This window comes from Mauremys mutica, chromosome 4, assembly GCF_020497125.1.
Source record: "Mauremys mutica isolate MM-2020 ecotype Southern chromosome 4, ASM2049712v1, whole genome shotgun sequence".
In the NCBI taxonomy this organism is placed as follows: domain Eukaryota; kingdom Metazoa; phylum Chordata; order Testudines; family Geoemydidae; genus Mauremys; species Mauremys mutica.
In genome coordinates this window covers 64,042,607-64,065,362 of record NC_059075.1, presented here as the reverse complement: position 1 = coordinate 64,065,362, position 22,756 = coordinate 64,042,607, and the positions used below count along the sequence as shown (strand labels likewise).

At 40.9% G+C, this 22,756-nt stretch overlaps 1 protein-coding gene across 1 annotated transcript in view; it reads left to right on the top strand.

Annotated features, from left to right (window-relative positions):
* The window catches only part of UBR1 (ubiquitin protein ligase E3 component n-recognin 1), a 143,246-nt gene that overhangs the window by 95,443 nt on the left and 25,047 nt on the right, over window positions 1–22,756 (top strand). The window contains exons 31-40 of the mRNA XM_045015211.1: window positions 1,899–1,992; window positions 5,225–5,377; window positions 5,804–5,901; window positions 8,201–8,294; window positions 9,783–9,931; window positions 18,987–19,042; window positions 19,355–19,451; window positions 19,974–20,041; window positions 20,421–20,571; window positions 21,432–21,519. Coding sequence (XP_044871146.1) covers window positions 1,899–1,992; window positions 5,225–5,377; window positions 5,804–5,901; window positions 8,201–8,294; window positions 9,783–9,931; window positions 18,987–19,042; window positions 19,355–19,451; window positions 19,974–20,041; window positions 20,421–20,571; window positions 21,432–21,519 — 1,048 coding nt within the window. The remainder of the gene's footprint in view (window positions 1–1,898; window positions 1,993–5,224; window positions 5,378–5,803; window positions 5,902–8,200; window positions 8,295–9,782; window positions 9,932–18,986; window positions 19,043–19,354; window positions 19,452–19,973; window positions 20,042–20,420; window positions 20,572–21,431; window positions 21,520–22,756) is intronic.

Sequence of the window (22,756 nt, the reverse complement as noted above, 5' to 3'; positions counted from 1 at the left end):
CTCAGAGATCCAAGCTTTTAATTCAGAACCACCGTACACTATCGACTTCAAGAACAAGATACACACCTGGCCTTCCTGACAGAGGTGATCTCACAATTCCATAGTAACCAGGATATCTTCCTACCAATCTTCGACTTGAAACCACATGCTAAAAAGGAGGAACAGAGACTCCAAGCATGCACTAGCATTTTACATAGAAAGGACGACCCTTTCTGAAATTCACTCAGCTCTTCATAGCCATTGCAGACCGAATGAAAGACTGTCCAGTCTTGGCCCAGAAAATTTCATCGTGGATCACTTCCTGTATCCGCACATGCTACGACCTAGCGAAGGTCCCGGTTCCTTCCTGACAGCCCATTTTACAAGAGCTCAAGCATCATCTGAGGCGTTTGTGGCGCAAGTTCCAATTCAGGACGTCTGTAGAGCAGCAACGTGGTAGTCAGTCAACCTTCTCAACCTTTTTCTTTGAGGCACACCCAACATACTATAAAATATCCACGGCCCACCTGTGCAGCAATAACTGGTTTTCTGCATATAAAAGCCAGAGCTGGCATTGGGGGATAGCAAGCAGGGCAGTTGCCTGGGGCCCCACACCACAGGGGGCTCTGCAAAGCTACATTACTCAGGCTTTGACTTCAGCCCTGGGTAGTGGGGCTCAGGGCCCCGGGCTTCAGCCCCATAAAGTCGGGCTTCAGCTTTTTGCCTTGGCTTTTTAATGCTGGCCCTGCTTGGTGGACCCCATGAAACCTGCTCACAGTCCCCTAGAGAACCCCATACCCCTAGTTGAAAACTACTGCATTACACCATCACCCGACAAGCCAGAGACAATGTGGGTTTCGGCCGAGTGGTGTTGCAGTCAGCATGCCAATTAACTGCGAACCTTCCACTGGTGCAACTGCTTCGGAGTCACCTGCGTTGGAATGGACATGAGCAAGCACTCGAAGAAGCAAAAATGGTTACTAACCTTCCGTAACTGTTCATCGAGATGTGTTGCTCGTTTCCCCCCCCCCTCCTGCCTGCCGCTCTCTTGGACTTAGCTGGTAAGAAGGAACTGAGGGGGCAGTGGGGCCCTATATAACAGTGACTCTATGGGGCCCCAGAGCTGACCCGACAGATACCACTGAGGGAAATACTTTCTGGTGGCAGCAGGGGTGGCTCTAGCTTTTTTGCCACCCAAGCACGGCAGGCAGGCTGCCTTCAGTGGCTTGCCTGCGGTAGATCCCTGGTCCCGCGGCCCTCACAGGGACTGGCAGGGCGCTCCCCACGGCTTGCCGCCCCAGGCACGCACTTGGAGCGCTGGTGCCTGGAGCTGCTGCTGGGTGGCAGTGCTCGGGGCTAGCACACAACTACATTGGAATGGACTTGAGCAACACATCTAAAAAAAACAACAGTTCTGGAAGGCTAGTAACCTTTTTTCACATCAACTTGGTGATATCTACTGTTGAATGTGTAGGTAATCATTTTGGAGAATCTTCTGTTGCTGACCTTAGTCAGCAAAGCACCTCCATCACCAAATACTGGAACAAAGACAGTACAGCTGAAATCCCAGGCAGATAAAGTGATTGAACACACTGATGCCTTTTTCCAAAAGATAATTCAACAGAGAAGGATGTTCATTTATTGACTGACCAGATTTAATTGATTTCAGATTTGATTTTTTTTCTTTGGTAATTTCCCATTAAGATAGGGCTTGATGGAACAAGGAGTAGAACTGTGGCAGCATAGCTTTGCTTGTGTTCACCTGTCAGGGCATTATTATAAAGAAGCTTGCACAACCAGATTTTTAACTTGAATGTGCTTACTGTGGAAAAATGAAAACGTAGCTGGGTTTTTGTCTGTATTGACCAAATGTACACTAGTATTCTTTTAATCTTTTTGCTCCCCTTCTGTCTTTCCAGATACATTAGATCCTCTTTTCATGGATCCAGATTTGTCATGTGGAACCCATACAGGAAGCTGTGGTCATGTAATGCATGCAGCCTGCTGGCAGAAGTAAGAGGATATCTTTGCAATACTCTTTCATATTTTATCTCAGATTGGTGTCTAAAGTTTCTAAGAGTATACCAGCACAACAATACAAAATATTGACGTTCAAATAAGAAGTCAGCGAGTCCAAGTACTCAACCAGAAAAAATCAAAGAAATCTGGTACAAGAGCAGTCTCAAAAACAAACAGGAGGAGCCAAGTCCCCATTGGCCTAAAGAATAGTCTAAGGGCTGGTCCACACTAAGAAGCGGGGTTGAACTAGGGTACGCAAATTCAGCTACGTGAATAGCGTAGCTGAATTCGAAGTACCCTAGTTCGAACTACTCACCCGTCCAGACGCCGCAGAATCGAAGTCTGTGGCTCCAAGGTCGACTCCGCCACCGCCATTTGCAGTGGTGGAGTACCGGAGTCGACCGCGGCGCTTCCGGAGTTCGAACTATCGCATCCAGATCAGACGCGATAGTTCGAACTCCGAGAAGTCGAACTCACTGCGTCGACCCGGCTGGTAAGTGTAGACTAGCCCTAAGTGGGGTAAAACTGGTCAAGAGCAAGAAGCCACCTCTCATAAATGGGACTTGCATCATGCCCTTAAGGTATCCAACAAGGCACTCTGATAAATCTCCAGGAGAGTTACACAGCACATAATCTTTGACCATGTATGCATGTCACTAGACCAGGCCTGACTACACTTAAGGACCAAAGCAGGTCTGCCCAAGCCAATCATAACTGTCAAGTCAGGACACTGCAATTGCCTCTAGACAGAAATACTTAAGGACTCGACTACAAAGGGCTTTTTGTCTATCAATGCTTTTATATCACAATGAGTAACATGTTGTTAGAGAAGCAGCAAAGAATCCTGTGGCACCTTATAGACTAACAGACGTTTTGCAGCATGAGCTTTCGTGGTGAATACCCACTTCTTCGGATGCAAGTGGGTATTCACCCACGAAAGCTCATGCTGCAAAACGTTTGTTAGTCTATAAGGTGCCACAGGATTCTTTGCTGCTTCTACAGAACCAGACTAACACGGCTACCCCTCTGATACTTGACATGTTGGTTAGAAAGAGACACAAATATTGATAAAAAGCTTTAGATTGATTTAAGCTGTGAAAAATAAAGTTAGAAATTTCATCACAATGAGGTACCAGAAAGATGTGAAGAGTTGGATCACCCTATTATAAGTTATTTTGTGATATCACATGATACAGACAATATCTTGGAGGCTTTTTGATTTTTATATTTGTATGTGTCAGTTGGCTATAAATAGTCTAGTTATACTTTCAGTGCTTATCTATTTTTAATGTTTTTATGGTAAATATCAGCATAAAACAAATAAGCACCCTAAAATCATATGGAAAAATGTTCCTTGAATATTATACATGAATGACTTCTATTCTTGGCAGATCCTATCCACATACATCTAAATAGAACACAAACATTGGAACCCAGTTTCCATGCCCTTATTAAGAAAAAGTTAGCTTACTCTGTGGAGTCCGGTGGCACCTTAAAGGCTAACAGTTTTACTTGGGCATAAGCTTTCATGGGTAAAAAACCCACTTCTTCAGATGCGTCTTCAGACGCGTGGGTTTTTTACCCATGAAAGCTTATGCCCAAATAAATCTGTTAGTCTTTAAGGTGTCACCGGACTCCTTGTTGTTTTTGTGGATACATACTAACACGGCTGTCCGTCTGATACTTACTCTGTGGGTAGATAGGATTAAAAGAAATGGACAGAAGACTCTTCCCTTATACTAGATTTTGCAAAAGGTTTGAGTATAATCTTTTGCTTATTACATAACTGATATATTAATATATTAGTTTTACTCAAAAGGATGCCTGCCACTTACATTTTAAAGGAATATATATATACAGCAGATAAAATACTGCAAAATACACTTTATCTAACAGACTATGTTTGGAAGGTATGGAATACCTATGGAATTTCCATTTTATATTTATTTACATTAATTTATTTTACATTTATTTACATTAATTATACAACTCTTCTGCCTGTTGTATAATTTGGAAAGATAAAACGTGTTTTGATTTTGTAGAGAGTAGTTTCATAAAAATTTTGTATGTTGAGACCATTTTTTTCAGATCTTTTTCATCTTTCCTTTGTTAGATTTACATGCCTTTTCCTTCATTGCTCTTAATCATCATCTAATTAGAAGCTTTTTAGTTTAAATTTAGACCTAAAGTTAGACAGACACATCCATCTGTAAGCTGCTTGTGTATCTGGTTTTCACATAGGTGCTGATTTTAGATGCTCAACTTTAGGCAAACAGATTTGAAAATTAGGTTCTTTCTGTACTAATGGCGGTATCCAGGCCATCGAGATCATGGGTGAAATCTGCGGGCTTACTGCATATATAGAGAAAATTTACAATGAAACCTGGAAAAGATCATGCTTATTATACCATCTCCTATTTTAATAGACTGTCTCAAAGTATTCCCATATATATTGAAAAGTAATCTGCTCCCACCCTTTATTGGGAAAACTATCTCAATTAAACAACTGATTTTCTTTCCTTTGACCGCATACTTAATGTGGGTTTCATTGTGTTTTTTGTTTTTAAACTTACTTTTACCACAGTTCTGTGTCTATCCGAGATGAATTTTCTGTAAGGATATCTTTGAAATATAATATAAATAATCCACTTCCATTTTACTTAATCAAAAACCAGGATATATTTTTATATCTGGTGGTGAGACTGGATCCTCACAACAGATAAGTCACTTATGGACATTTATCCGTGAAATGCTATTAGTTGTTAAAATAGTATTTATAGGATATTTATATATTTACCTTTGAATGCTGTGGCTTAATTTTAAATTTATAATCTAGGAATATGTGTATATATGTGAGGTGCTTTATGGTGTAGCATTAGTTTAAAATGTTGGGGGGGGGTAGCAAATTTCAGAATTGCTTGAGTGTAAATATATTAAATAAAATACACACTTATATGGAGGTTAAAAGTAGGGAAAGCTCTCTGCTGTTCTTGCCTGGAAGGTGCTCTGAAATTACCTGGTTCACATACCTGTTCAGAGATTTAGTTTTGTTTTGCTGTCCAAGCATGTGGAACATCTATGTATTAGCTGTGTAGCAGAAGAGGAGTCTGGTTGTTGGCATAGAAAAGTACACACCAGACATACCATTTTGCTCTTTAAATTCTTGTTTCACTGTTGCACAGAGGCAATTCTCCTTGCTAGCTGATTTTTCTTTTTAATGTTGCAGGTACTTTGAAGCCATACAACTGAATTCTCGACAGCGTCTTCATGTTGAACAGATTTTTGACTTAGAGAATGGCGAGTACCTCTGCCCACTCTGCAAGTCTCTGTGCAACACTGTGATTCCCATTATTCCTTTGCAGACTCAGAAAATAAACAGGTGAATTCCAGGGACAGTCTATTTCATGATTCTAAGAATAGAAGTTATCTAGTGCTTGTAGGGGAGCCAACCTCTGATGGAAAGTTTTGAATAATCTTTCCAACTGCTATATGGGGCTGCTTAAATCCTCACTGATCGCCCACCTTGTTGTCTGTTCCGGCATCCAAAATCTGTTCTTGGGAAAAAATTTCTAATACTATAGACCACTTAGGTTTCTTACCAATGAGAGAGTATTTCTAGTACTTAATATAAATTCTAAAGTTTAGTTTAATGCTTGCTTAGGGTATCTAAATAGTTGTGTAAATGCTAACTCTGAACTTGTTCTTTGTCACAGAGATATGCTATATGTTTTTCAAAGATTAGGCTTCATGTCATCTGCTTGCCTATGTTTTAACGTAACCACTGTTTTTTTATTTGTATTCTCAGTGAGGATGCAGAGGCAGTAGCTCAAATTCTGTCCCTGGCTAGGTGGTTGGAGATTGTCATGGCCAGGATATCGGGGTACAGTGCAAAAAACACTAAAGGTTTGTTATCTTAGCTTTTGAGCTTTACGCTAAGATCATTTCCAGAAAAATACCCTTTGAATTTTTCATTATTATAGCAAGAAAATTTAAATATTTATGTAGAACAGAAAGTGTTCTGAATACAGAATAATCAGCTGGTGTTTTAGGTACAGAGTTTGCTACTTGATTCTTCAGTCGTATGGTCTCACTATAAGGAAATACATAAAAGAAATTAAAGTATTAGTATACTTTTCCTTTGTGAACTGAGGATTCAAACACATTGTACGATCTCTTCTCATCTCTGAAGGCCTCTGTTCTGAAAAATGGTAATCAAGGGAAAAAATTTCAAAAATGCTTAGGTGATATAGCAGCCCAAGGGCTTGTCTACACTTGAAATGTTACACCTGCACTGCTGCAGATGCACCGCTATAGCACTTCAGTGTAGACATTACCTACGCTGATAGGAGGGTTTCTCCCATGGGCATAAGTTGTCCACCTCCCTGAGAGGTGGTAAATAGTTGGACGGAATTTTTCGGTCAAACTTGCACTGTCTACATTGGAGATTAGGTCAGCTTAACTACATAGTTCAGAGGTGTGGATTTTTTGTACCCCTGAGTGACACGGTCAAGTCAATTAAATTTTCTGGTATAGACCAGGCCTTAGTCTTACAGGGGATTTAGGCTCCTAAGTCATTCCATACTTTTGAGAAATTTACCCTTAAGCTTTAAAAATAGCTCTAAATAAATGAGCAACTACATTAAATCTTTGAACAATTTTATTAAAGCGGATGATGACATTTTTCCCCTTAAAAAGTAATTATTCATCCCAAAAAGAAACAGAGGTCATTTTCAGTTAATTTTCTAGGCAATCCTAATCTGAGCAACACTTCTGTTGTAGTCTGACTGTGCAACTGTCATGCATAAGTTGTCAGTAATATACAACAAACTGTTTTTAGATACATTCATTTCTTATGGATGTACTTTTTCAAAGTACCCTTAAGTCAGTGACCTTTTTTGACACAGCCATGTGTCTGCACTAGTTAATTGAAGCATAAGAAGAGAGCTTCAATAAGGTGTTATTAGCTGCAGTCATGGCTACCTCCTAGCTATCTCAAAAACATTCAAGGAGATCATGGTCTAGGTCTTTAAAAGCAGCACTCCAATGAAGGGCATCTTTGGGTTACTCTCTTGCAGTGTGAGATAAGTATTTTAAAACTGAAACTCACTATGTAAACATATTCAGGTTACGTTACACAGTGGCACAGCTATTTACTTCATTGAGTGGCATCTTCATGTGTACTTCCACTTTCTTATGACTGGAAGGACTGTGACTTTCTACAATAAGGTATTCAGTGAATATGACTGTGCTGAGAACTGTAAAGTGAAACTTGACCTTGTTCTGTTTGAGTAATCACTCAGTCAGAATAAAAGGAGAGGTGCTTTCGCGTAGTGCAGCATAGGTCTACTTATGCATAGAGCTTCACACTTATTACTCTGTTGCTTTAAATAAGAACATTAACATTAACTCGTTGGAACTAGAGATCATCACTACCCACAGCGAAGCAAAAATGTATAATGCCTGTACAGTAACTCTGGAAACTCTGGCTCTGGTATCAACAAGTCTTGGTGTCCAGGAGACACCAGGAATCTGCATTGCCCTAGAGCCTTTTGATTTATGTGAAAAGACCTGATAGCCCTTAGATCATACTCTGATCCATGTGCCCACAATGGATATCACCAGCTTTATGGTGCCATATGTTTGAGAAGCAAAGTCATAGCCTTTGCTAAGCTTCTGACATTTCCAGATATTTATGCTTACGACATTTCCAGAAATTTAATAACTCCTTTCCCTGACCCCCTTGGAAGACCATATAACATGCACTTGGCAGGACCAGCAGGAACACAGCCCAAAGACCCTATCAGGCTTTTTTGGATTAAAATATTTTACTGGGAATTCTATGAAAATGAAGAGGGGAATTTAAAATGAAAGGCCAAAAATAAATCAATCTATGAATATTGCAGAAAACATCAATATGCTTAGTTATAGAATATTGACACATTCCAGGGACCCATACTTAACAGGAAAATTCTCTTTGGCTGTTTCTCTCACTGTCTTCTTACCAGCCAATCACTGCTTTTGTGCCCTAAATTTCTGAGAATAGAAGAAAATGCTATTTAGGAAGGAGGTTTAGAACACAGATTGGCTGGTGAGAAAGCAGTGGTCTGTTATAATTATTTCAAAAGCAGTTTAAAAGAAAAGGGAAGTCTGTGTATATTGATGCAATTGTGTTTTAATATGATCTAATTTTTTTTTCTGGAAGGAGAGAAGCAAAATGCTCCATCTTTAATCAACAAAGGAATGGGAGACTTTACTTCAGAATTCCATTCCATCCTTAGTTTTGGAGTTCAGCCTTCGTAAGTGTTGCCAATCGTTTGTATTTTGCTGGAGGAATCTGAAAGTTCTCTGTTCTGTGTTTTCTAAAATGATCTAAATGTGTCTCAAGATTTTGGAACTTGCCTTCGATCTTTGTACTGGAAAAAGAGTTGTTTGTGTTCTGAGCACAGAACTGGGTACCAAGAACTTCCTGACTTGTAGCTGGAGCTTTGCCGCTGACTCCATGTGCATTTAACTGCTCTGTGCCTTAGTTTTCTCAGGCATCATGTTTCTCTGTTTTGTAAGAATTAATGTTTTTAAAGTATTTCATTGGTGAAGTTGTTTGTTACAGATTTACTGTGGGGAATGGGATTGGGATGTCTAATATTGTATGGAAAAGAAAATTGTCTGCCTGTTGGGATAGAGAGATTGACTTGACAGATTCTTTGGCTTTGGATCTCTCTACGGTATGCCTTGGTCTTTTCCCTCCCCTCCATATACTGCTCCAGCTAACCTGCCCACTGTACTTCTACTGCCCACAGCATGCTGAATAATGTAACAGTTCTTCACTCCTTGTGTTATCTCTGCTATCCAAGCTTAGTGTGGTTATACTCAGAAAAATGTAAAAAAAAATGCATCAATAGTTCCATATTTCTGTTATGTTGTTCCATATCAGAATTACTTGAAGTACAAATAAAATATTTTTTCCCCAGCTGCCGCTGCAGCAAATGCATTCTGGTCAAAAAGCTAAATTGGGTTCTTTGTCAGGCTCAAGCATCATTTTCAGGAAGAAATATTGTGTTTGGAACTTAGTCCAGATCATTGTGCCACAGTTGTGTTAGTTATACTTATGCTTACACTTTGAACACACGCAGAGCAGATCTGTTCATTCAGATTGTGCTGGTTTTGCATAGTCACTTTTCTGATCAGAGTTGTCCCTTTTAAGGACTAAGCAGATACTAACTTTAAGGAGCTCCTTTCTTTCAGTAAAATTTCAGAATTTTTAAATTTAATTTTAGATTTGAAATTCTGTTCCCCATTGCTAGTCCTTTATGAGAGATGAATGAGAGGAGAGATGTTTTCAATGTGACAATTAAGTTTCTCTTTCCCCACAGTGTGAGTTAATTTCCCCAATGTATCACTTTTTGTAATAAATAGTTGTTTGTGCTCTTTTCCTGAATACGGGTATAATATGCCATGAATACTGAGGCCTATATTTTCACAAATTTGCTCTCATCCTTCTTGGTTCTCAGACATTTGCTTGTAGAGGTCACTAAATCAGTGCATGTGTATACCAAGGAGAAAACTAAAGTGCAAGAATCTGTACTGTTTCTCCATGATGCATTAGGACTTGTTTTATGGATACAGTCTCTTCCTTGTTTCAGATAAACAGTCTTGGTGTTCAGTAGTTCTTTCACAAGGAACCATTTATCTTATTATTAATGACCTTGTTAGCTAGCCATTGACCTTTAAGTTGCAAACACTGTTACTAGTTCATCAACTGAAGTTGTCCTTGCTTTCCTTCACAGAGCCAAATACTCAAACAGTATTAAGGAGATGCTGGTTCTCTTTGCCACCACTGTTTACAGAGTTGGATTAAAAGTTGCTCCCAATGAGGCTGATCCTCGCATTCCTATGATGACTTGGAGCACGTGTGCTTTTACTATCCAATGTATAGGTAAAGTTTTAGTTTGAATAAGGGTTTATTCAAATGTGAGAGCTGGAGTCCCAGTCATGATAAATGTCTAAGGTGATCTGCCAGAGTACAATCCCACCCGCAACTCTGTGTATGTACACAGGTGGCTAGCCTGTGCCATCCCCCATGCTGCTACAGCTACACTGCTATTTTTCACAAGTGAGCTCAATCAAAGCTAGCTCAGATATTGCATGCACATGCTACAGTTGTGCCTCGTGATTGCTGTGTAGACATACACTGACAGCTGTCCAACAGGGTTCATTAAGCTGTATAGTCTCTTGTGCTCTTTAGCAAAATATGTTAGAATTAAAAATGAGGTTGAGTGCTCTTCCCCTCGATTTTGCCTAAAGGAAGAATTTCATGATGGTTGCCTTTATAGTTAAAGAAATTGTGGGGATGATAGAGATGCCTAATTGAATTGAAACAACAGGGAAATCCTGAGGACTCTTCATTGGACCAGTTTTTGAGTTAGGTTGCAAAAAAGACACTTAATCATCCCTGAATGAATTGTAGGGTATTTTTCATTACTTCCTTGGTGTTAGTCCCAATGGAACTTTCTCAGAATTGAAGCAGTGTGGACTTGCCTTAACTTTCCTTGAAACTGCTCTCTGGCAAAGATGCTAAGAGGGTGCCTTGTAGCAATTTTAAAAATGATGTCTAGTTTCTCCCTGAAGGAAGGTCTGTTTTTACAAAGATGAAATAATCTGTACCGATAAAAAGTATTGCATTGCCTGGCTAATGTATTTATTGTTCAGCTTTCAGCCTCACTTGATCTGTTAGCACTGTTTGCATAGCTATAATCCACCGTAAACATATTTAGTTGGATGTGCCATTTTGCCTCAACGTAGCTGGTAAGATGCAAATTCAGTCCACTCTAAATATATAGTGGACTTGATCCACCTGGAGCAACAGCTTTTCAAATGTGGAGCACTGGGAGCCCCGCAACTGGGTTAGAATTAACGTGCCTCCTTAACTACTGTGCATGTTGCATTCAGCTGATCTCCAAAATAGGATAGTGGGCTGACACACTCCATGTAGGAGGAAGCATGTTGTTTGTCAACAAAAAAATAAAGTGAAGTGGTAGTTATTCACAGATGTTAGTGGTAGAACAGGCTATGGAGTAAATGTCTAAGTGAGAAAATCAGATGTATGATCAGGCAAAGCAAATATAAATTTTTACAACCTTTCTGAAAGCTCTCTCCTCCTTCTCATAAATCTCTGAAGATCAGTACATGTGGGAACATCCAGCAGTAAAACACAGGGAAACTACTGCAGGCCTCGATGCAGTTGTAAAATAAAATTATCTACTTGGTTTCTTGGGACACATGCTATTTTTTAACCTAGTCATAACATGCATTTTCAGTGAGTGGTTGCACACATGTATTCCACACAGGTATGTGCATGCTAGAGCCAGAGATTTTTCTGCAGATATGTGTCAGCCACACATGTGCCCTGCACATACTTGTGGTCCCTCCAAAGGCTATAGAAGAGTGGCACCAACCTGAATCCCCTCAGTTCCTTCTCATCACCTGTAACCAGAGCTAGAACTCCCCATATGGTTTTTAATTCTGCATAGTCAGCAAGGTTAGTTCACTACTTTACCTGTAAGTAGTTAGTCAGCAGTTAGTACCCAGTAGTTAAGTTTCATCTTTATTTTATTTAAAGTTATTTTAATAGTTATCTTTTGGTGCAAGGCACTGGTGTTATGCAGTGCTTGCTGGGTCTTTAACCATTGCCCATCATATGGAATGTCTATCTTGAATAGTGACTCCCAAGACACACACACGCACTGCCTTTTTTGCCACAGCATTGGACACATTGACAGGTGCATCTGTTATTATTTGAAGAAAAGAATGCAGATTTCCAGAGATTTGTGCCTCAAACCCCATCTTATGAAGCAGGTGATGAGACTTGCTTTGGTCCCAGGGCCCTCGAGTGAATGTCCTACTGCACACATGCAGTCCATTACCATGGCTGCTGTAGCCTCGGACAGACCCCTGGACTCCAACTCTTCTCTCCAGGGAAAGAGGAGTCAGTCTTCTCCATGACCTCCCCAAAAGAGGACCCATAAGACAGACTGGAACCACTCAAATTTTTTTTTTAAGGCTCCTCCTCTTCAGAAAAGGACTTGGAACATCATTGAGGGTCTTCGGGTACTCAGGCTGGCTTATCAGCCTATATCTCTTCAGTACTGTGGCAAGAAGATATTGATAGCATCCTGACGACTGTTACCATGTGCTGGTAGGTAGCCACTGAGTCCAGTACCAATGGGGACACAGTTTCAGCTCCGACGTTATTGGTATCAGTGGCCCCACAAGTTTATGAAGCAGTAAAAGACTTGCTCTGCCTCTTCATCCTGGCCTCTCCTATGGTGCAGGAGTCCACTGCACTGGCAGCACTTTCTGCTGTCCCAGGCCCATCTGGATCCTCCGCTCCAGTGCAAGCAGAGCCAGTGTTAGTATTAGCTAAGAAATATTGCAAAGACTCTTCCACGGTACCTTTGGGATTGGCATTATTTCTTTGGCATTGGCACCAGTACAGTCTTTGACATCGGTATCAGTTATGCTACCTGGCTTGGCATCTGTGGCTTGATGCTAGAATGTTCAGCTGAGTTGATACCAACTATAGCCTGTGCTTCAGCCCTGATTATAACATCTTTCCCAGCATCAATTTATGGCGCCTCAACACCTCAGGATGCTTTTGCAGTACCGTCTACCTTCCCTGCCTCAGTATTGAGGTTGCCTCTTCACAATGGGCTGTAGATAGTCACCTCATCAGGCGTTGCACCTCCCGATGCCCACTGGATACTCTGGCTCCTAGAAGTCTGTTTCAGAATCCTCCAGTACTTTGCCAACCACTCTGAGGTGCACTTAGTCACCTCCTGAAGGAGAGCATCGGTACCCACCACCGGGAGTGGGACCAATTATTGTGGCCTGGTACCTACTGGACATCTGTGACATGTGCTCTCCCTCAGTGGCCTTTTTGGAATTACTGGGGTGTTTTGCAATCCCGCAGATCTCAATCACCTGCCCAATTGAGAGGAAGGTTCCCAGAGAGTTTGACAGAGCAGGTTCCAGAACCACCTAAGTTGGAAGCATGCAGACACACCGTTCCCTCTGAGCAGCCAGTGCTGCAGGAGGAACCACTGGAGAAGCAGCCAGCTCTTCTACAAGAGGATCCACCCTGTCTTTCTCATCACCTGATGACTCAGTGATCCCAGACTCCAGTTCCTAGGAATTTTTAAGACTTATCAAGAACTGCTGAGGAGAGTGGCAGTGACTTTAGGCACTCAAGGTGAGTTTGTGCAAGAGAACATTCACAAGCTTTTTGGATATTTTCCAGGTGGCACCTCTAGGAGAATAGTCCTCCCAAATTATGAAGCTCTTCTAAACCTTATGGCACACACCAGCCTCCTTAGCTATATACACTGAGATATGGTATCATTTATCTATGTAAGGCTTTGAGTACTTTTATTCCCATCCTGCCCCAAACTCCCTGGTAGTTACATATGCCAATTGGAGATCACGTCAAGGGCGATGTAAATTAATCCCCCCCCCAAAAAGAGACCAAGATAATTGATTTGTTTGGGAGAAACATTTATTCCACCTCCTCTGTTCAGATGCAGATAGCAAAATATAACTTTTAAACTGGGACATAATGTCCAAGTTTACTAACAGACTACCAGAAGATGCAAGGGAGGAATATAAGGCTTTCCAGGCAAAAGGTTGTATGGTGACCTAGACATTGATCCAGTCTGCACTTGATGCAGCAGACACTTCTAGAGCAGTGGTTTTCAACCTTTTTTCATTTGCGGACCCCTAAAAAATTTCAAATGAAGATGCAGACCCCTTCGGAAATCTTAGACACAGTCTGCGGATCCCCTGGGGTCAGTGGATCACAGGTTGAAAACCACTGTTTTAGAGTGATGGCATGTGCAGTACAGTGATGGCCTCATGGGTACAAAACTTGGGCGTAGCCTTGGACAGTGTCTCACTTCTGTTGTTGGGTTTAGTGTACAACTCCTGAGTGGTTTTGGGGACCTGTGTTACACATGAGGTCGGACTAGATGATCTGGTGGTCTTTTCTGGCCATTAACTCTGACATCCAGCAAACCATAGAGCAGTGGTTCTCAACCAGGGTACATGTACTCCTGGGGGTACGCAGAGGTCTTCCAGAGGGTACATCAACTCATCTAGCTAGTTGCCTAGTTTTACAACAGGTTACATAAAAAGGAGTAGCGAAGTCAGTACAAACTAAAATGTCATACAGACAATGACTTGTGTATACTGCTCTATATACTAATACACTGAAATATAAGTACAATATTTATACTAAAATTCATATATTTTATAATTATATGGCAAAAATGAGAAATTAAGCAATTTTTCAGTAATAGTGTGCGGTGACACTTCTGTGTTTTTTATCTCTGATTTTGTAAGCAAGTAGTTTTTAAGTGAGGTGAAACTTGTGGGTAGGCAAGATAAATCAGACTTTTGAAAAGGGTACAGTAGTCTGGAAAGTTTGAGAACCACTGCCATAGAGGACCTCCCATTTGATGATAGGTTCTTGTTTTCAGATAAAACTGATGAAACTTGACAGTCATTTAGACTCTTCTGCTACCCTTTTGTTCGTGGGGGTTCTATACCCCAACCTCCAAGAGGCATCAGTACAGACTCCTGCAACAATATCAACATCAGTACTATAGGTAGCATTTATACCCACCTAGGCAGCATGATTTTTCTAGAAGGAAGCACAAATCAGAGAGAAAGAGGCACTCCAACTCCAGCTTGTCCTCAGTCAGCTGTGGGAAACAGCCTATTTGACTGCTTCTTTGAGGACAGCAATACAGGTGTCAGTGATCTTCCTATTATCTCCTTCCTCCCCCCTATATTGGGACCGATTGTCCCATTTCCTCAGTGCTTGGGAAACCATAACAATTAACAAATATGTCCTAAGCATTGGGACACTGTCTACACTGGCAATGCTAAAGTGCTGCTGCACCAGTGCTTTAACATGCCTTGTGTGGTCGCAGTGCAGAGCTAGGAGAGAGCTCTCCCAGCACTCTAAAAAATCCACCTCCATGAGGGGGCAAAGCTACCAGAAGAATTGGATACAATATTTAAGGGCTTGTCTACACTGGCACTTTACAGCGCTGCAACTTGCTGCACTCGGAGGGGGGGGGAGGGGTGTTTTTTCACACCCCTGAGTGAGAAGGTTGCAGTGATGTACATTGCCACTGTAGACAAGCCCTTAAATATTGTATCCAGTTTTTCTCCACACCCCTTTCCCACCCTCCTACCCCATCCCTTTTCAGTGACCCTTCTCACAAGTCAGTGTTCTTGCAAGAAGATAACACATGCTCACTCTAAGGGCCATTGAAGAAGTTCCACTTTATCACTAGGGAAAAGTGTTAGTCTCAATACTTGCTGATCCCCCAAGTTCAAGCAGGCTCTGAGACCCATATTGGACTGTTGAAATCTCAACGAGCACATCATGTATGCAAGATTTTGTATGGTTTCCTTAACATAAGTCATACCTTCCTTCGATTTCAATGACTGGTTTTCTGCCCTTGATCTCCATGGAACCTACTTCCCTGTGGCAGTAACGCCAAGTCATCGAAAGTCTGAGGTTTGTAGTAGAGGCCCAACGCTATTAATACACAGTACTTCCCTTTGGCCTGTTGTCAGCCCTGACCGTGTTCACCAAGTGAAGGGTGATGATGATAGCCTATTTGAGGAGAACGGGAATTCACATCTTCCCTTATGTAACAATCAACTGAACAGATATTCCCTTGGACAAGTTGATCTGAATTCCTCCTGCAGTCCTACATTTCCTAGAGTGGTGGATGGATCAGAACAACTTATGCTGGGGTGTACCTTTTTCTTCCTGCTTCCATCCAGGACAGTTATTACCACCAGCACCTCTCTTGATAGGTTGGGATGCTCACCTAGAAGGGTTGTGAACACAAGCATTATGAACAGAGCACAAGAAAGCTCATGCTGCAAAACGTCTGTTAGTCTATAAGGTGCCACAGGATTCTTTGCTGCCAGAGCACAAAGTGACTCTTCCATATCACCGCACCTGAGCTCCAGGCAGTTCACAAAACTTTGCTGTGTTTTTCTCTCACATTAAGGGCTTGTTGGTCCAGATACTGACCAACTTTACAACTGCAATGTACTACCAAAACAGATAGAGAAGGACATAATCCAATCATCTTTATTGAGAAGCTATGAATCTGTGGGACTTTTGCATCCAGGAATGCATTACTCCCATTGCCACTTGCATAACTGCTTCCTAGAATCAGTTGGCCAATCACCTCAACAGGATATTCTCCCAGAATCCGGAGTGGTCCCACAAGAGCAGTGTATTCAGGACCATCTTCCAAGTTGGACGTATTCCAGCAGGCATCCTATTTGCAACAAAAGACAACAAGAAATGCCATCAATTCTGCTTCGAAGTGGGTTACAATCCATGCTTCCTGACTGGTACCTTTCTTCTGAGGTGGGGATTGAGTCTCACGTATGCATTACCCCTTATTCCACTTATCCCACAAGTTATCCTCAAATTGAAACAAGATCAATTCTCACTGCACCAGCGTGTTCAAGACAGTGCTGGTTCTTGGATCTTCAGAGTCTCTCAATTCAGCTTTCATGACCTCTGCCTCCTCTTCCAGGCTTGCTCTCTAAGCAACAATGATGGATATTGCATCCACATCCCAAAAGGCTGCACTTCACAGCTTGGCTGTTGAGTGGTTAGATCAAGTTGAGGAGGACTGCTCACAAACCGTCCAGGAACTATTGCTTAATGCTAGAAAGCAGACCACTAGATCCACTTATTTGAACACTAAGTGGAAGTGTTTTTCAATCTGGTCCATTCCTCAGTGAATACAGCCAGTAGAAGCTAAGATTCAGTACATTTTAGAGTATCTGTAACATCTCTCATCCTTGGGTCTTTCTCTAAGCTCCCTCAGAATTCACTTAGCAGCAATCTCAACAATCCATCTTCCCATTCAGGAGCAACTGTTTTTTCCCAACCCATGGTCTCTAGATTTTTTAAATGGTTGCTCAGCCTTTTCCTCCCATCACTTTGGACCTTAACATCGTGTTAGTTGCTTTGATGGGTCCCCCATTTGTGCCTTTGCCCACCTGTTCATGGCACCACCTCTGTCAGAAGGCACTCTTTCTCATTGCCTTTATGTCAGACAGAAGAGCGGGTGAGCTTCAGGCTCTGATGGCTGGACCTCTATATAAACTGTTTTTTAAAGATGAAGTAGCTTTGAGGCTACATCCTAAATTTCTGACTGTTGCAGTATTGGCTTCTTATTTGAACCAGACAAACTATTCATTTTTTTGGTTGGTTGGTTTTGGTTTTCCTGAAGTCGCTTTCAAGTAGGGATGAAGATTATCTGCATACTTTGGACATAAGGTGAGCATTGGCCTTTTATCTGAACAGGATCAAGTCTTTCAGGCTGTCTCCTCGGCTCATTGTTTCGTATGCTGAAAGAAAGTGAGAGCAAGCAGTTTCACCATAGACAATTTCTAGATGGATTACTTTCTGTATTATGACAGTGTATGGGAGGCAAACACCCCTTCTCCACAGACTATAGACCAGTTCAACAAGAGCTCAAACTACTTTGGTAGCTTTTCTAAGCTAAATCCTCATACTGGATATTCATAGGGTTGCTACTTGGTCCTTCATGCATAACTTCACTCATTATATAATCATGACAACTTGAAGATCTGATGCAAACTTTAGGAAAGCAATATTGCAGCCGCTATTTAAATATGCCCCAAGCCCCATCTCCTAATGGTATTGCTTGTGAGTCACCTGAGTGGAATACACGTGTGCAACCACTTGAAAAAGAAAAAATTAATATCTGGACAGTAAATGTTCTTCCAAATGTGGTTGCATATGACCCATCCTCTGTTCCTTCTGCATTAGGAGGCCTGAGGCCAACATAGTCCAGTGCAAAAGGAACGAGGTGGGAGGTTGGAATGGCACGGCCCTTCTATGGTCTCAAGAGGGGCCACAAGGATGCACAGGGCACATGCACCACCACAACACATACTGTTGCACAAAACTCTCTGGCTCTGGCATGCTGGGCTACATGCGCAGCTGAGTGGAATACTTGTGTGCAACCATACCTCAAAGAACAACAGTTAAGTGACCATTTTTGTTTTCTTCTTCCCTTCCTCCCCTTTTCACATTTTGGATGTAAAGATAACCTAAATAAACCATGGATGACAAGATCTAAATTAATGCTTTTGGTCTTAAAAAAAAAAATGAAAATTTTGTTCACACTTTAAAGGTTTTAAAGTGTGGATCATCTCTAAAAAATGACTATGTAAAATATGTCACCTCTTCACTCAACAGGTTTGCTCCCTGTGTTATTCAGAGGCATTAGTGACAAAAATATGTTGGATTTTTAGTGTTTTTGTTTTGTTTTGGTTGGGTTATTTTACTCCTATTACCCCTGAACAACCACCACAGTTGTGAGAGAGAAGAAACTGTAATCTATTCCATTGTGTACAAAGAATTTTTCATAAGTTCCAAGCAAATATACCTGCACAAACCCATTGAAGGCAAAGTGGTTGCATAGGAGTCAATGTGGGTATACTTTGAAGGCAGTGGGGGTTGCACAAGTGTAATGAATATGTGGTTTGACCCGTAGAACCCTATCACCAATGTTGACGCACAAAATGGAAAAAACCCAGGTGTGACCCTTAGAGTCTACGTTAAGTTTGCAAGGTCTGAAAGATGGTTTGTTCTTTCATTTTTCGAACTAGTTTTACTTTTAAACTAAGCACATTTATGTGGAAATCCTGGAGAGACAATAAACGTGGAACCTTACAATAGCAATTTTACAGAGTCGCTTGTCAGAGTAAAATTGCATTTTAATAGCAGCCCTGTAACTGGGGACAGGTTGATATTGGACTAGCACAAGTGGATGGAATATGTGAAGACCAGATAAAGCAGCTACAATAGTCTGCATAAGAGCCCATAACTTACCACTTACTTTCTCTGTTTTAATTTTAAGAAAACCTTCTAGAAGATGAGGGCAAATCTTTATTTGGATCGCTGCAAAATAGACAGGTATGGATAATCCAAGAAGTAATTAATGTTAGTAAACACTGGACATTTGGAATTGCTGGCACCAAATACAGTAGTAATGTCCAAAGAAATTCTCTCTCATGATCTCTGGAGTTTTTAAAATTTGTGCTTTCCACATAGACTGATAACTGAAAAATGGGTCTGATGTAGCATACATTCCTAACTCTTGCATAGAGGTTCATACTTGATTCATTTATACTTTTGGACTTGAAAGGGGAGGTATTCTAGCACTATTGTGTTTCATTAATTATTTATTTCCCCTTCCCCGCCCCACATTCTCTTCTTGTGCTCTAGCACAGTGGCCTTAAAGCATTAGTGCAGTTTGCAGCTGCTCAGAGAACTACATCACCACAAAGCCTGATTCAGACACATCTGGTTCGTCTCCTAGCAGGTAACACATTGTTTTTGTTCTCCACCCCCTTCTAGCCAATCTCTGCAGTGATTTTAAGTAATGTTCATGTAAACTTTCCTTAGGAAATGGCAAACGCCAATAATATAGCATAGAGAGGAAGGATGTTCTAGTGGTTACAGTTTTAATGTGGAACTCTGGAGACCTGGGTTCAATTCCCTTTTATGCCAGACTTCCCATCACCTAGTCTCTTATGTGCCTCCTTTCCCCATCTGTAAAATGGGGATAACACCACCTCACGTCACAATTGTGACAATAAATTCATTAAAGGTTGAGGTGCTCAGATACTACAGTAATGATAGGTTGATAGTTACACAGTTCAGAAAATGTGCCCACTCCAGTGGGCACGGGGAGGCTTTTACTGCTTTTGTAGCTGACCAGGCAGAGCCCTTCAGGATGGTAGAGGTTATATAAACAATGGCCTCTCAGCCTGCCATTATAATTCCAATAAAAAAAGCAATTAACATTTTTAATCAAATGTGTAATTAACTTTTGTTCTTGTAGTTCTTCTACCAAACTTAAAAATGGAAGACACGCCGTCCATTCTAGATGTAGATATGTTTCACATTTTGGTAAGCATGTTCAGTTTATTTTTGCAATTTAACCATCTTGCCTCTGATGCATTATCTGTGAATACCATTGTAGATCCACATGCAATTGCTGCTCTTTGTAATCAATTAATAGGTATTTTTGTGTCACCTCCATGAGTAGGCTTTGTTTGTGACTTAGAGCTAGAAAGATCATCAAACTAATTTAACTGAAAACATGGTCTCAGATGTTACAGGTTTGTGCTAAATAACTACACCACCATTAGAGAGGATTAATGAATAAGCCTAGGTGATTGTTAACTTATTTTCTCATCAGGTTTCTGTGGTGTTTGTTTGCCCCTGGAACTACTGAGTCTGGTATTTCACCAATACTTTTGGCTGTTTTTGTCTTTTTCCACTCTAGGTAGGTGCTGTGTTATCATTCCCATCTTTATATTGGGAGGATACTGTAGACTTGCAACCTTCATCTATTAGCTCTGCCTATAATCACCTCTACCTCTTCCATTTGGTCACTATGGCACACATAACACAGATCCTTCTGACCTCTGCAACAGGTAAGGGTACCTCCACCTTTAGATTTTTTCAGGCATTTTATTCAGTTTTTGCAAAATGACTTGGTAGACAATTTAATGGAAAACCGTTAACGCCTTCTAGTTGTAAGAGCTTCAACATAATAATAAACATTCAGTGTTAATTGTTTCCTTAAAAAAACCCAAGTCTTTTCACTTCCATAGCTCTGTTTATGCATCACTTCTGTGCATTGGGCCTCACAAAACAAAGTAGCCATTTATATACCAGTAACTAACTGAGGCAGCCATATGAGACTAGTAGCATTCCACATACTTTTTGCTCCCTAGAGAAAACAAAGCACTGACAAAGTGCAGACAGCTCAGAGCTAAAGGTTTAGAAGGGACTTGGTGACTCTGGTTTTCTGGCATGGTGGCGACCTGTGAATTTAGAGGTGAAATATGAAACTTGATAATCTGATTAGAATGGGAGTTGCACTGCTCTATGTACTCACTGCTATGGAACAGTACTAACAGTAGCCTCGCAGGACTCCTCTTGTTATGTTTCCCAAGAAACCCCACCCCCATTTAATGTCATTATATCATGGAAGAAGAAGATATTGAATCCTATGTGATTACTAATGTAAGGGAGTAATGTCAAAAGATAACAGAGAGGAAGCAGTTCTGTAATGAGGATGAGCAGTCCCCACATTTACATCATGCAGTTTTGTGGGGGGATATTTTTGTTTGTTGGGTTGAGCACAAATAGGAAATGATCCAATAAAATGAAATGTAAATTTTTTTGTAACTAGTATATAAAAAGTTGAAAGTAATGGAGATGGAGATTTCTTTTCTGTATACATAGAATCAAAGTGCATTTACAACAGGATTAATCTTTGTGTGCACAGAATCCCCCACTGCTCAATCACAAGATAACAGTGAGGAGGCTCGTACTGCTGAGTCTTTCTGTAGAGAAGTTTGCCAGTACACGAGTGGGTAAGTAACACTTTAGTTGTAACAATAAACGTTTTACAAGATGCCTTGAAAAATACATGGAGATTCACCTGAGAAATACAAAAGAAAATGGTTAGACATACTTTATAGGGGGTTAGACCAGGAGTCCATGTGCTGCATCAGCAATGTCTCCTGCACTCCTAAAAACTGGAAAAGATCTAGATCTTCTGTCTGAATGTGAAGTGTTTTTCCCAAGAAAATATGGGTATTGTATACATTTAAAATGAGTTGTGGTGTATCCAGACTAAATTTTGATAACATAAATTGCAAGAATGTTAGTAGTGCTGATTATAATCCAGGTTTTTTCACATATAACATCAGTAGCCTTTCCTTTTTTGTCTCCATGTCTACTACAATTGTATTGTCAGTTGTGACTCTGCCATAATTAAGTTTAAGGTATTGGTTTCTTCACACTTATTCCCATTTCTCTCTAAGATGATTTGAGGGGTTTTGGACAGAATTTCAAAAAGTTAAGTGTATGCATATGGAAACCAATTTAATTTTGCAATAAAAAGTCATTGGCTTTCTGTAAGAAAAGGAAAATAATGATATGATTTAATTGTGGTGAATGACATGCTTTGGAGCTGCCAACATCCTCCTCAATCCCAGGAAAAAAAGTGAAGAAACTAAATGAAACCATCTTGAGCCAGTTTTTAGAGATGGACATCTGCTTGTTTTTAATAAAACTAAAAACACATTTGTAGAAACAATAGCAAGCACTTGACAGATAACAAAGATGTTCTAAACAAATTTAACTCTCATAAAATTAGAAACTAGGTCTTGGGGGCTGTGTCTGACTGAGGGGTTTAAGCGATTTCCTACTGTTGCGCTAACACTACTGTAGCTCCACCAGGGTTAACAATGGTGGGAGCTAGGGATGTAAATAACGTCTTTAAAAAAAAAAAAAAAGTAAAGGTTTAAACCATTAAAAGTTTAACCGTTAAGCTCTGCTTCCTCCCCACATGCCTGGAGACTCCGCTTGCTGCTGGCCACGGGTCCTGGCTGCCGGCCCCCTGCCGGCGGGTTCGGCTGCTGGGACCCTGGGGACAGGGTGGCAGCCAGGACCCAGGATGAAGGGGATGGCAGCCAGGGGCGGGGCGGAAGCAGAGTCCCGCAGCCAGAGTTTAAATGTTAACCGGAATATCTTACCGATAAGACTGATGCTTATCGGTTAATCAGTTTACTGGTTAACATTTTACATCCCTAGTGGGAGCACTAG